We start from the raw sequence: 14,505 nt of genomic DNA, 5'->3' as shown, positions 1-14,505 counted from the left end.
GTCAGGTGGAATGGGGACAGCAAGGAGCCATCATGTCAGGTAGTCCTGGGGCACTGTCCTAGGGCTCAGGTCCTCCGAGAGAGAGAGAAAGAAAGAGAGAATTAGAGAGAGCATATGTGGGGTGGCCAGTCCTCTTTGGCTGTGCCGGGTGGAGATTATAACAGAACGTGGCCAAGATGTTCAAATGTTCATAAATGACCCAGCATGGTTGAATAATAGTAAGGCAGAACAGTTGAAACTGGAGCAGGAGCATGGCCAGGTGGACTGGGGACAGCAAGGAGTCCTCATGTCAGGTAGTCCTGGGACATGGTCCTAGGGCCCAGGCCAGTTGAAACTGGAGCAGCAGCATGGCCAGGTGGACTGGGGACAGCAAGGAGTCATCATGTCAGGTAGTCCTGGGGCATGGTCCTAGGGCTCAGGTCCTCCGAGAGAGAGAAAGAAAGAGAGAAGGAGAGAATTAGAGAACGCACACTTAGATTCACACAGGACACCGAATAGGACAGGAGAAGTACTCCAGATATAACAAACTGACCCTAGCCCCCGACACATAAACTACTGCAGCATAAATACTGGAGGCTGAGACAGGAGGGGTCAGGAGACACTGTGGCCCCATCCGAGGACACCCCGGACAGGGCCAAACAGGAAGGATATAACCCCACCCACTTTGCCAAAGCACAGCCCCACACCACTAGAGGGATATCTTCAACCACCAACTTACCATCCTGAGACAAGGCCGAGTATAGCCCACAAAGATCTCCGCCACGGTACAACCCAAGGGGGGCAACCCAGACAGGCCGACCACAACAGTGAATCAACCCACCCAGGTGACGCACCCCCCAGGGACGGCACGAGAGAGCCCCAGCAAGCCAGTGACTCAGCCCCCGTAACAGGGTTAGAGGCAGAGAATCCCAGTGGAAAGAGGGGAACCGGCCAGGCAGAGACAGCAAGGGCGGTTCGTTGCTCCAGAGCCTTTCCGTTCACCTTCCCACTCCTGGGCCAGACTACACTCAATCATATGACCCACTGAAGAGATGAGTCTTCAGTAAAGACTTAAAGGTTGAGACCGAGTTTGCGTCTCTGACATGGGTAGGCAGACCGTTCCATAAAAATGGAGCTCTATAGAGAAAGCCCTGCCTCCAGCTGTTTGCTTAGAAATTCTAGGGACAATTAGGAGGCCTGCGTCTTGTGACCGTAGCGTACGTGTAGGTATGTAGGCAGGACCAAATCAGAGAGGTAGGTAGGAGCAAGCCCATGTAATGCTTTGTAGGTTAGCAGTAAAACCTTGAAATCAGCCCTTGCTTTGACAGGAAGCCAGTGTAGAGAGGCTAGCACTGGAGTAATATGATCAAATTTTTTGGTTCTAGTCAGGATTCTAGCAGCCGTATTTAGCACTAACTGAAGTTTATTTAGTGCTTTATCCGGGTAGCCGGAAAATAGAGCATTGCAGTAGTCTAACCTAGAAGTGACAAAAGCATGGATTAATTTTTCTGCATCATTTTTGGACAGAAAGTTTCTGATTTTTGCAATGTTACGTAGATGGAAAAAGCTGTCCTCGAAATGGTCTTGATATGTTCTTCAAAAGAGAGATCAGGGTCCAGAGTAACGCCGAGGTCCTTCACAGTTTTATTTGAGACGACTGTACAACCATTAAGATTAATTGTCAGATTCAACAGAAGATCTCTTTGTTTCTTGGGACCTAGAACAAGCATCTCTGTTTTGTCCGAGTTTAATAGTAGAAAGTTTGCAGCCATCCACTTCCTTATGTCTGAAACACATGCTTCTAGCGAGGGCAATTTTGGGGCTTCACCATGTTTCATTGAAATGTACAGCTGTGTGTCATCCGCATAGCAGTGAAAGTTTACATTATGTTTTCGAATAACATCCCCAAGAGGTAAAATATATAGTGAAAACAATAGTGGTCCTAAAACAGAACCTTGAGGAACACCGAAATGTACAGTTGATTTGTCAGAGGACAAACCATTCACAGAGACAAACTGATATCTTTCCGACAGATAAGACCTAAACCAGGCCAGAACATGTCCGTGTAGACCAATTTGGGTTTCCAATCTCTCCAAAAGAATGTGGTGATCGATGGTATCAAAAGCAGCACTAAGGTCTAGGAGCACGAGGACAGATGCAGAGCCTCGGTCCGATGCCATTAAAATGTCATTTACCACCTTCACAAGTGCCGTCTCAGTGCTATGATGGGGTCTAAAACCAGACTGAAGCATTTCGTATACATTGTTTGTCTTCAGGAAGGCAGTGAATTGTTGCGCAACAGCCTTCTCTAAAATCTTTGAGAGGAATGGAAGATTCGATATAGGCCGATAGTTTTTTATATTTTCTGGGTCAAGGTTTGGCTTTTTCAAGAGAGGCTTTATTACTGCCACTTTTAGTGAGTTTGGTACACATCCAGTGGATAGAGAGCCGTTTATTATGTTCAACATAGGAGGGCCAAGCACAGGAAGCAGCTCTTTCAGTAGTTTAGTTGGAATAGGGTCCAGTATACAGCTTGAAGGTTTAGAGGCCATGATTATTTTCATCATTGTGTCAAGAGATATAGTACTAAAACACTTGAGCGTCTCTCTTGATCCTAGGTCCTGGCAGAGTTGTGCAGACTCAGGACAACTGAGGTTTGGAGGAATACGCAGGTTTAAAGAGGAGTCCGTAATTTGCTTTCTAATAATCATAATCTTTTCCTCAAAGAAGTTCATGAATTTATCACTGCTAAAGTGAAAGTCATCCCTCTTGGGGAATGCTGCTTTTTAGTTAGCTTTGCCACAGTATCAAAAAGGAATTTCGGATTGTTCTTATTTTCCTCAATTAAGTTAGAAAAATAGGACGATCGAGCAGCAGTAAGGGCTCTTCGGTACTGCACGGTACCGTCCTTCCAAGCTAGTCGGAAGACTTCCAGTTTGGTGTGGCGCCATTTCCGTTCCAATTTTCTGGAAGCTTGCTTCAGAGCTCGGGTATTTTCTGTGTACCAGGGAGCTAGTTTCTTATGAGAATTTTTAAAAGTTTTTAGGGGTGCAACTGCATCTAGGGTATTGCGCAAGGTTAAATTGAGATCCTCAGTTAGGTGGTTAACAGATTTTTGTCCTCTGGCGTCCTTGGGTAGGCAGAGGGAGTCTGGAAGGGCATCAAGGAATCTTTGTGTTGTCTGTGAATTTATAGCACGACTTTTGATGTTCCTTGGTTGGGGTCTGAGCAGATTATTTGTTGCAATTGCAAACGTAATAAAATGGTGGTCCGATAGTCCAGGATTATGAGGAAAAACATTAAGATCCACAACATTTATTCCATGGGACAAAACTAGGTCCAGCGTATGACTGTGACAGTGAGTGGGTCCAGAGACATGTTGGACAAAACCCACTGAGTCGATGATGGCTCCAAAAGCCTTTTGGAGTGGGTCTGTGGACTTTTCCATGTGAATATTAAAGTCACCAAAGATTAGAATATTATCTGCAATGACTACAAGGTCTGATAGGAATTCAGGGAACTCAGTGAGAAACGCTGTATATGGCCCAGGAGGCCTGTAAACAGTAGCTATAAAAAGTGATTGAGTAGGCTGCATAGATTTCATGACTAGAAGCTCAAAAGACGAAAACGTCATTTTTTTTTTGTAAATTGAAATTTGCTATCGTAAATGTTAGCAACACCTCCGCCTTTGCGGGATGCACGGGGATATGGTCACTAGTGTAGCCAGGAGGTGAGGCCTCATTTAACACAGAAAATTCATCAGGCTTAAGCCATGTTTCAGTCAGGCCAATCACATCAAGATTATGATCAGTGATTAGTTCATTGACTATAATTGCCTTTGAAGTAAGGGATCTAACATTAAGTAGCCCTATTTTGAGATGTGAGGTATCATGATCTCTTTCAGTAATGACAGGAATGGAGGTGGTCTTTATCCTAGTGAGATTGCTAAGGCGAACACCGCCATGTTTAGTTTTGCCCAACCTAGGTCGAGGCACAGACACGGTCTCAATGGTGATAGCTGAGCTGACTACACTGACTATGCTAGTGGCAGACTCCACTATGCTGGCAGGCTGGCTAATAGCCTGCTGCCTGGCCTGCACCCTATTTCATTGTGGAGCTAGAGGAGTTAGAGCCCTGTCTATGTTGGCAGATAAGATGAGAGCACCCCTCCAGCTAGGATGGAGTCCGTCACTCCTCAGCAGGTCAGGCTTGGTCCTGTTTGTGGGTGAGTCCCAGAAAGAGGGCCAATTATCTACAAATTCTATCTTTTGGGAGGGGCAGAAAACAGTTTTCAACCAGCGATTGAGTTGTGAGACTCTGCTGTAGAGCTCATCACTCCCCCTAACTGTGAGGGGGCCAGAGACAATTACTCGATGCCGACACATCTTTCTAGCTGATATGCACGCAGAAGCTATGTTGCGCTTGGTGATCTCTGACTGTTTCATCCTAACATCGTTGGTGCCGACGTGGATAACAATATCTCTATACTCTCTACACTCGCCAGTTTTAGCTTTAGCCAGCACCATCTTCAGATTAGCCTTAACGCCGGTAGCCCTGCCCCCGGGTAAACAGTGTATGATCGCTGGATGATTCGCTTTAAGTCTAATACTGCGGGTAATGGAGTCGCCAATGACTAGAGTTTTCAATTTGTCAGAGCTAATGGTGGGAAGCTTCGGCGTCTCAGACCCCGTAACGGGAGGAGTAGAGACCAGAGAAGACTCGGCCTCTGACACCGACCCGCTGCTTAATGGGGAAAACCGGTTGAAAGTTTCTGTCTGCTGAATGAGCGACACCGGTTGAGCGTTCCTACAGCATTTCCTTCCAGAAACCGTGAGAAAGTTGTCCGGCTGCGGGGACTGTGCCAGGGGATTTATACTACTATCTGTACTTACTGGTGGCACAGACGCTGTTTCATCCTTTCCTACACTGAAATTACCCTTGCCTAACGATTGCGTCTGAAGCTGGGCTTGTAGCACAGCTATCCTCGCCGTAAGGCGAGCACAGCGGCTGCAATTAGAAGGCATCATGTTAATGTTACTACTTAGCTTCGGCTGTTGGAGGTCCTGACGAATCGTGTCCAGATAAAGCGTCCGGAGTGAAAAAGTTGAGGAAAAAATAAATAAATATATGAACGGTAATTAAAAAGTGAAACCCGTAGTTGTCAGGTAGCAAAATAGGTTGGCAACAAAACGCACAGCAGTTCGAAAACAAGCCTGCAAGTTGTGACCGGAAATGACGTAATCAGTAATTGTGTGAGTGCGTCGTCCTCCTCTCTCCTCCCCTGAAACTATTTTGGTCCCAAACTGATTGACTGTCTGATAAGCAGTGGGTGAGAACTATCATAACACCTCTGCAGGGTGAGGCTCGCGGTAGGACTGTGTAGACGCCATTTCCTGCTGATTTGGGGCTGTGGGAGATAAGCCAGCGGGGACTGCGAGGAGTGTGTGTAGGTGTCTATGTGTGTATGCGTGGGATCGTGCATGTGTGATGTATGTGTGTGTGTGTTTGTATGGCAGGCTGAGACTTCCAGGCTAGGATTACTGTACTGTATCACAGAGAGTGGAGATCATCTGTTCTCTACCCTTGCTGTTCCCGTGCCCTCTACGCCACTCTGCTACCCAACTCTATTATCCTGCTACTCAGACCTACAGTAGGATATAGGCTGCTGCAGGTACTGGTACAAATACTGGTACAAATACTGGTAGAGATACTGATAAAAATACTGGTGCAGATACTGGTACAGATACTGGTACAAATAAACACAGACACAAACACAATACACACAGACACAAGCACAAAAACACAGACACAAACACAATACACAAACACAATACACACAGACACAAACACAATACACAAACACAATACACACAGACACAAACACAATACACACAGACACAAACACAATACACAAACACATTACACACAGACACAAACACAATACACACAGACACAAACACAATGCACACAGACACAATACACACAGACACAAACACAATACACAATACACACAAACACAATACACACAGACACAAACACAATACACAATACACACAAACATAATACACATATACACAAACACTATACACATAAACACAAACACAATATACATAGCCAAACACAATACACATAGGCACAAACACAATTCACACAGACACAAACACAATTCACACAGACACAAACACATTATACATAGACACAAACACAATACACACAGACACAATACACATAGACGCAAACACAATACTCACAGACACAATAAATATAGACACAAACAATACACACAAACGCAATACACACAAACACAATACACATAGACACAAACACAAACACAATACACAATACACACCGACACAAACACAATACACACATCCACACACACAATACACACATCCACAAACACAATACACAGACACAAAGACACAAACACAATACACATAGACCCAAACACAATACACAAAGACACAAACACAATAAACATAGACACAAACACAATACACATAGACACAAACACAATACACAATACACACCGACACAAACACAATACACACCGACACAAACACAATACACACATCCACAAACACAATACACAGACACAAAGACACAAACACAATACACATAGACATAGACACAAACACAATACACACCGACACAAACACAATACATAAAGCCACAAACACAATACACATAGACACAAACACAATACACACATCCACAAACACAATACACACAGACACAAACACAATACACACATCCACAAACACAATACACACCGACACAAACACAACACACACATCCACAAACACAATACATAAAGCTACAAACACAAAACACACAGACACAAACACAATACACACAGACACAAACACAATACATAAAGCTACAAACACAAAACACACAGACACAAACACAATACACACAGACACAAACACAATACACACAGACACAAACACAATACATAAAGCTACAAACACAAAACACACAGACACAAACACAATACACACAGACACAAACACAATACACACAGACACAAACACAATACACACAGACACAAATGGATACAAATGTATCAAATGAAATTGTATTGGTCACATACACATATTTAGCAGATGTTATTGAGGGTAATGCGAAATGCTTGTAGGAGCTAGAAGCAGAGCTGCCGTGTGTGTCGGCGACATCTTAACGTTGTTAAAGATGGGGCAGGCACGTAAACACAGAAATTGGACTGAAAGGAAACAGAACTAGATTCCATTCCTGGAAATAGAATTACACTCCAATTCTGTGATTAACTGTCACATCGCTCTAATCTAAAGCATTCAGAACAGCTGACACAACCATCACCAATAGAAAGACCACATGATGACACACTGTAGACTGAGAGCCCTGCTCCAGCTGTTGCTATCCCAGTCGACACTGATGGTTTTAGGGTCTACCAAATGGCAACCTAGTCCCTATATAGTGGCACCTTACTCCCTATGGGTCCAGGTCAAAAGTAGTGCACTACATAAGGAATAAGGTGCCATTTCGGACACAACCCTCTGTCTGTCTGAGGAAACCACGGGCGGTCTCGCTTTGTCTCTCTGTCTCTCTATCTCAGTGTCTCGCTCTCTCTCTCTTGCTCTCTCTCTCCTCTCTCTCTTGCCCTCTCTCTTGCTCTCTTTCTCTGTCTTTCTATCTCTGTCTCTCGCTCTCTCTCTCTCTCTCTCTCTCTCTCTCTCTCTCTCTCTCTCTCTCACTTTCTATCTATCTCCGTCTCTCTCGTTGTCTCTCTCTCTCTCTCTCTCTCTCTCTCTCTCTCTCTCTCTCTCTCTCTCTCTCTCTCTCTCTCTCTCTCTATCTATCTCTGTCTCTCGCCATCTCTCTCTCTCTGTCTCTCTGTCTCTGTCTCTTTCTCTCTCTCTCTCTTTCTATCTATCTCTGTCTCCCTCGCCGTCTCTCCCTCTCTCTCTCTCTATCTCTGTCTCTCGCCGTCTTTGTCTCTTTCTCTCTCTCTCTCTTTCTATCTATTTCTGTCTCTCTCGCCGTCTCTCCCTCTCCCTCTCTCTCTATCACTCTCTCTCTCTCTCTCTCTCTCTCTCTCTCTCTCTCTCTCTCTCTGTCTCTGTCTCTGTCTCTGTCTCTCTTTCTCTCTCTCTTTCTATCTATCTCTCTTCTCTCTCTTTCTCTCTCTCTCTTCTATCTATCTCTGTCTCTTTCTCTCTTCTCTCTCTCTCTCTCTCTCCATCTCTCTCTCTCTCTCTCTCTCTCTCTCTCTCTCTCTCTCTCTCTTTCTATCTGTCTCAGTCTCTCTTGCTGTCTCACCCTCTCTCTTGCTCTCTCTATTCAATCTCTCTCTCCTGCACCACTAATCTCATCTGTACTAACAACACCACCCACATGTTTTTTCTCCTGACCTGCCATTATGGAGCGACACATATTGGACCAATGGCATGACAAAGAGGAGAGAGGGCACAAAATGGCTACCTAAGCTGAGCCCTATGCCTTGTCAAAAGGTCACCCTGATTAAAGATCCGGCTACGGTCTGGTGAATGAAAGGTGGACGGGTAGTTCTACTCTAATGGAAGGATAGCTAGAGGGATTAACCCTCGGTTCTGGGAGAGGACACCGACTGTGTGTGTGTGTGTGTGTGTGTGTGTGTGGGGGGAGTGTGATTGTGTGAGAGAGTGTTACACATGCCTCTTGTGTGTGTGTGTGTGTGTGTGTTCGCGCATACAATTGTCTGTGTACAGCAACCGGGATGGAGGAGATGGGGGCTTTAACTCGTCAGTATTAAGGCAACGCAGATGGTACAGATGTGATTGGGAGTTCCCAACCCTACAAGGTCAGGTTGGTTCAGGCGATGCTTGTATAAGTGCACAATACATCCCTGGTAAGGATTCCTAAACAACAACAAAATATGATGGCCAAGTTTCCCTTCAGGGATAATAAAGTGAATCTTATCTCTTCTTACCAATCTATGCAAATGTGTGCTCAAGACTATTAACTCTAACTTTAGGCAACTGTTCATGCAGTATTGATGACACTTAAACCGAACACCAATGAAATGAGCAAGTATAAATACAGGCATGAAACAATCAGCCAATAGATCTATCAGTTGATCATGAATAAACCAGCGAACCAATCAATCACATTACATATCTGTCAAAGATGACCTTGATTATGGGCCTTCGGAGGCTCTTCTTCTCCCTATGCAATGAGAGATGGGTGATGGAAATATTACTACAATGGACATTCCCATTCAAGTCAATGATCTGTGATGGGTGGCCCGGCAGCCATATTGAACGTATCCATGGGAGTGATGGGTGGCCCGGCAGCCATATTGAACATATCCATGGGAGTGACGGGTGGTCCGGCAGCCATATTGAACATATCCATGGGAGTGACGGGTGGTCCGGCAGCCATATTGAACATATCCATGGGAGTGATGGGTGGCCCGGCAGCCATATTGAACATATCCATGGGAGTGATGGGTGGCCCGGCAGCCATATTGAACATATCCATGGGAGTGATGGGTGGCCCGGCAGCCATATTGAACATATCCATGGGAGTGATGGGTGGCCCGGCAGCCATATTGAACATATCCATGGGAGTGATGGGTGGCCCGGCAGCCATATTGAACATATCCATGGGAGTGATGGGTGGCCCGGCAGCCATATTGAACATATCCATGGGAGTGACGGATGGCCCGGCAGCCATATTGAACATATCCATGGGATGATGGCCCGGCAGCCATATTGAACGTATCCATGGGAGTGATGGGTGGCCCGGCAGCCATATTGAACATATCCATGGGAGTGATGGGTGGCCCGGCAGCCATATTGAACATATCCATGGGAGTGATGGGTGGCCCGGCAGCCATTGAACATATCCATGGGAGTGATGGGTGGTCCGGCAGCCATATTGAACATATCCATGGGAGTGATGGGTGGCCCGGCAGCCATATTGAACATATCCATGGGAGTGATGGGTGGCCCGGCAGCCATATTGAACATATCCATGGGAGTGATGGGTGGCCCGGCAGCCATATTGAACATATCCATGGGAGTGATGGGTGGCCCGGCAGCCATATTGAACATATCCATGGGAGTGATGGGTGGCCCGGCAGCCATATTGAACATATCCATGGGAGTGATGAACATATCCATGGGAGTGATGGGTGGCCAGGCAGTGGACGGATGGCCCGGCAGCCATATTGAACATATCCATGGGAGTGATGGGTGGCCCAGCAGCCATATTGAACATATCCATGGGAGTGATGGGTGGCCCGGCAGCCATATTGAACATATCCATGGGAGTGATGGGTGGCCCGGCAGCCATATTGAACATATCCATGGGAGTGATGGGTGGCCCGGCAGCCATATTGAACATATCCATGGGAGTGATGGGTGGCCCGGCAGCCATATTGAACATATCCATGGGAGTGATGGGTGGCCCGGCAGCCATATTGAACATATCCATGGGAGTGATGGGTGGCCCGGCAGCCATATTGAACATATCCATGGGAGTGATGGGTGGCCCGGCAGCCATATTGAACATATCCATGGGAGTGATGGGTGGCCCGGCAGCCATATTGAACATATCCATGGGAGTGATGGGTGGCCCGGCAGCCATATTGAACATATCCATGGGAGTGATGGGTGGCCCGGCAGCCATGTTGAACATATCCATGGGAGTGATGGGTGGCCCGGCAGCCATGTTGAACATATCCATGGGAGTGATGGGTGGCCCGGCAGCCATATTGAACATATCCATGGGAGTGATGGGTGGCCCGGCAGCCATTGAACATATCCATGGGAGTGATGGGTGGCCCGGCAGCCATATCATATCCATGGGAATGATGGGTGGCCCGGCAGCCATATTGAACATATCCATGGGAGTGATGGGTGGCCCGGCAGCCATATTGAACATATCCATGGGAGTGACGGGTGGCCCGGCAGCCATATTGAACGTATCCATGGGAGTAATTATAATTCCATGAGCAGGCAAGCTCCTGACATCGAGGGCCATAGCAATAAACTGACTAGAATGGACGGTCCCATTCATGTTCCATGTTCCATGATGGGTGGCCCCCGGGAGCCATTTTGCTCTAGTCAGTGTATTTCCATGGGCAACACAGAGAGCTCATCCAGATGTCATCCAGGGCCAAGCAAAGCACTCTCACAGAGTCATGTGTCTGATTGACAAAACCTCCCCCAGCCAGCCGCTGTCTGTCACAAGCCAATGATTGATAATGAGAATATTTGACCAACAAATTGAAATCCACACTTGAACTTAATGGTTGTCACACCGGTAGGTCTCCTCCACATTAGTCCTTTACTTTCTGACTGAACGACAGTCATCTGTTGGGTGGCTAAATGACACAGCGCAAAGCTATCTATCAGATCCCAATGCGATACCAATGCTCCATTACTTGAATAACTATAGAAATCTAATTCAAATACCTATATGGAAATAGATGTAGTAGGTTACAGCATGGCTATAAAAATTCAATCTCAGCATTGAACATGAAGGTGCAGGCTTGTTTCTTGTACACACATTTACCGTATGTATCACTTTCATGACACAATTATAAGTTACATTACTTTTAAATGATATATCGTTTTTTTAGTACAAGTATTTAGAGTACATGGGTTCTGTTGCAATATCCACACTTCCATACCACTTAGTTTAAAAGCAATGCAATGTAGGCATTCTAGTATTGTTATTGGAATGTAGCCTAGATTCCAATAACAAGGCCACATTCCAATAATAATACTAGAATGCCTACACTGCATTGCTATTTCATGAAATATGTGTGAAAAGGAAATGCAATTCTGTTAAATTGAATATTGTCATCACATCCTGAACACCATATGCAGTACATCATATTTCAAAGCAACTACAGTGGTGTTGCAGGGACAGGATCGCGTCGTAAGAACAACGGCAAATTTAAAATCCACTATATGTACGAGAGGCTGCTGATGTAACCAATAAGAAGTGCCATACAGCAGTAGAGAGGTGATACAGGTGATAAACTATTCAGAACCTCTGGAGAGATGGCTCTCCATAACCACCACTTCATGGTAGCTATAACAATGTAACATGCATAATATGCCTATATATAACATAATTATATGTGTGAGAGGGTGGAGAGGATAGGGGGGGGTATGGAGGGGATAGAGAGGGGATGGAGAGAATAGAGGGGGATAGATGGGTTAGAGGGTGATGGAGGGGATAGAGGGGGATGGAGGGATAGAGGGGGATGGAGAGAATAGAGGGGTTAGAGGGTGATGGAGGCGAGAGAGGGGGAATGGAGGGATAGAGAGGGGATGGAGAGAATAGAGGGGGTTAGAGGGGTTAGAGGGTGATGGAGGTGATAGAAGGGGGATGGAGAGAATAGAGGGGGATAGAGGGGTTAGAGGGTGATGGAGGGGATAGAGGGGGATGGAGGGATAGAGGGGGGATGGAGAGAATAGAGGGGGATAGAGGGGTTAGAGGGGGGATTGATGGGTTCGAGGGGGGATGGAGGGGATGGATGGGGGATGGAGGATATAGAGGGGTGTCATGACGTTGCCTTCTTTGGACACAGCGAGCACCAACCCCCTACCTCTGCGCTATCCCCCTCTCTCTGTCTCCAACACCCAGGCTGCTGTGGTCAGAGAGGTCGCACATTCCTAGAGGAGATCCTCTCCTCATGAACAGAGTATAGAGAGAGAGTGAGTTTTCATAGAGAGAACAAAGGAATTTCGTCCACCTCACAGAACTGGAGGTCAAATCAAATCAAATCAAATCAAATGTATTTATTACGCCCTTCTTACATCAGATGATATCTTTAAGTGCTGTACAGAAACCCAGCCTAAAACCACAAACAGCAAGTAATGCAGGTGGAGGAGTATGGTGGCTAGGAAAAACTCCCTAGAAAGGCTAAAACCTAGGAAGAAACCTAGAGAGGAACCAGGCTATGAGGGGTGGCCAGTCCTCTTCTGGCTGTGCCGGGTGGAGATTATAACAGAACATGGCCAAAATGTTCAAATGTTCATAAATTACCAGCACGGTCAAATAATAATAATCACAGTAGTTGTCGAGGGTGCAGAAGTCAGCACCTCAGGTGCTGAACAGTTGAAATTGGAGAAGCAGCACGGCCAGGTTGACTGGGGACACCAAGGAGTCCTCATGCCAGAAAGCCCTGAGGCATGGTCCTAGGGCTCAGGTCCTCATACCAGCATGGTCCTAGGGCACAGCCCCCACACCACTGGAGGGATATCTTCAACCACCAACTTACCATCCTGAGACAAGGCCGAGTATAGCCCACAAAGATCTCCGCCACGGCACAACCCAAGGGGGGAGCGCCAACCCAAACAGGAAGATCACATCAGTGACTCAACCCACTCAAGTGATGCACCCCTCCTAGGGACGACATGAAAGAGCACCAGTAAGCCAGTGACTCAGCCCCTGTAATAGGGTTAGAGGCAGAGAATCCCAGTGGAAAGAGGGGAACCGGCCATGCAGAGACAGCAAGGGCGGTTCGTTGCTCCAGAGTCTTTCCGTTCACCTTCACACTCCTGGGCCAGACTACACTCAATCATATGATCCACTGAAGAGATGAGACTTCAGTAAAGACTTAAAGTTTGTGACCGAGTCTGTGTCTCTCACATGGGTAGGCAGACCATTCCATAAAAATGGAGCTCTATGGGAGAAAGCCCTGCCTCCAGCTGTTTGCTTAGAAATTCTAGGGACAATTTGGAGGCCTGCGTCTTGTGACCGTAGAGTACGTGTAGGTATGTATGGCAGGACCAAATCAGAGAGATAGTTAGGAGAGAGATAGGTAAACTCTGTTTATACAATAGCCTCAGTTATGAGGCTTACATCTAATTGTTTTATGAAATGAATGAGTAAAGATGAAACTTTTCGTGAAATGATGTTATGCTAGGTAATGATGTTAATGTGAGATAATTATATTTCTGGCATTATATTTCTGCCCCCCAGGGGCACAGACAGGACCTGGAATCATGGGACAGCCCTTTTCTATGTTTCGAATTAAACCCCCACGTGGGTTTTCCCACACCAGACCAAGCTTACCTCAATTACGAGGGGGCTAAGGTTTGAGACCAGACCAGTACCTCTATCAAAGAGGGAAAAACGGTTTAAATAGATTGCAGAAACTTTTAACCATCTCACGTGGTTAAACTCTTAGACTGACGATACCGACAGAATAAGAACAAGTCTTTGATATTAATTACTAGTCTGCAGCTAGGAATTCGGTGTATTTGAACATGAAGACCGACAACCGCCGAAACATCTATACTAATACAACATTTCTGAATGGGACTCTGAATGATCCACTCTAACCACGAAAGACGATTGAACTTCCAACAGAGATCACGTGACACACTGAGTGTAAATATATTGATTGATTGCAATTACTCCCGAATGAGTGAGTGTTCATGTGCAAAAGCATTTCAATTGTTATAATTATCAACTTTGTAGTGTCTTTTTTCTTTCGCGCCCCTCAGTCTTTGTCCACCAAGCCACCATGCCGGTTTAGCT

The 14,505-nt window shown here is 46.0% G+C and overlaps 1 protein-coding gene across 1 annotated transcript; it reads right to left on the bottom strand.

Moving 5' to 3' along the window:
- Nucleotides 1-2,565: 2,565 nt before the first annotated feature.
- LOC127911737 (uncharacterized) lies at nt 2,566-3,759 on the bottom strand. The gene has a single exon (XM_052479157.1). It carries the CDS (start codon nt 3,611-3,613, stop codon nt 2,711-2,713), a length of 903 nt encoding a protein of 300 aa, XP_052335117.1. The 5' UTR covers nt 3,614-3,759; the 3' UTR covers nt 2,566-2,710.
- Nucleotides 3,760-14,505: the final 10,746 nt, after the last annotated feature.

This window comes from Oncorhynchus keta, chromosome 25 (genome assembly GCF_023373465.1).
Source record: "Oncorhynchus keta strain PuntledgeMale-10-30-2019 chromosome 25, Oket_V2, whole genome shotgun sequence".
Taxonomy (NCBI): Eukaryota; Metazoa; Chordata; class Actinopteri; order Salmoniformes; family Salmonidae; genus Oncorhynchus; species Oncorhynchus keta.
Note: the sequence above shows the minus strand (reverse complement) of the source record. Positions and strands in the feature narration are given on the sequence as shown.

Coding starts and splice junctions, on each gene's coding strand:
- LOC127911737 (XM_052479157.1), bottom strand. CDS start 3,613: ATGACGTTTTCGTCTTTTGAGCTTCTAGTCATGAAATCTATGCAGCCT.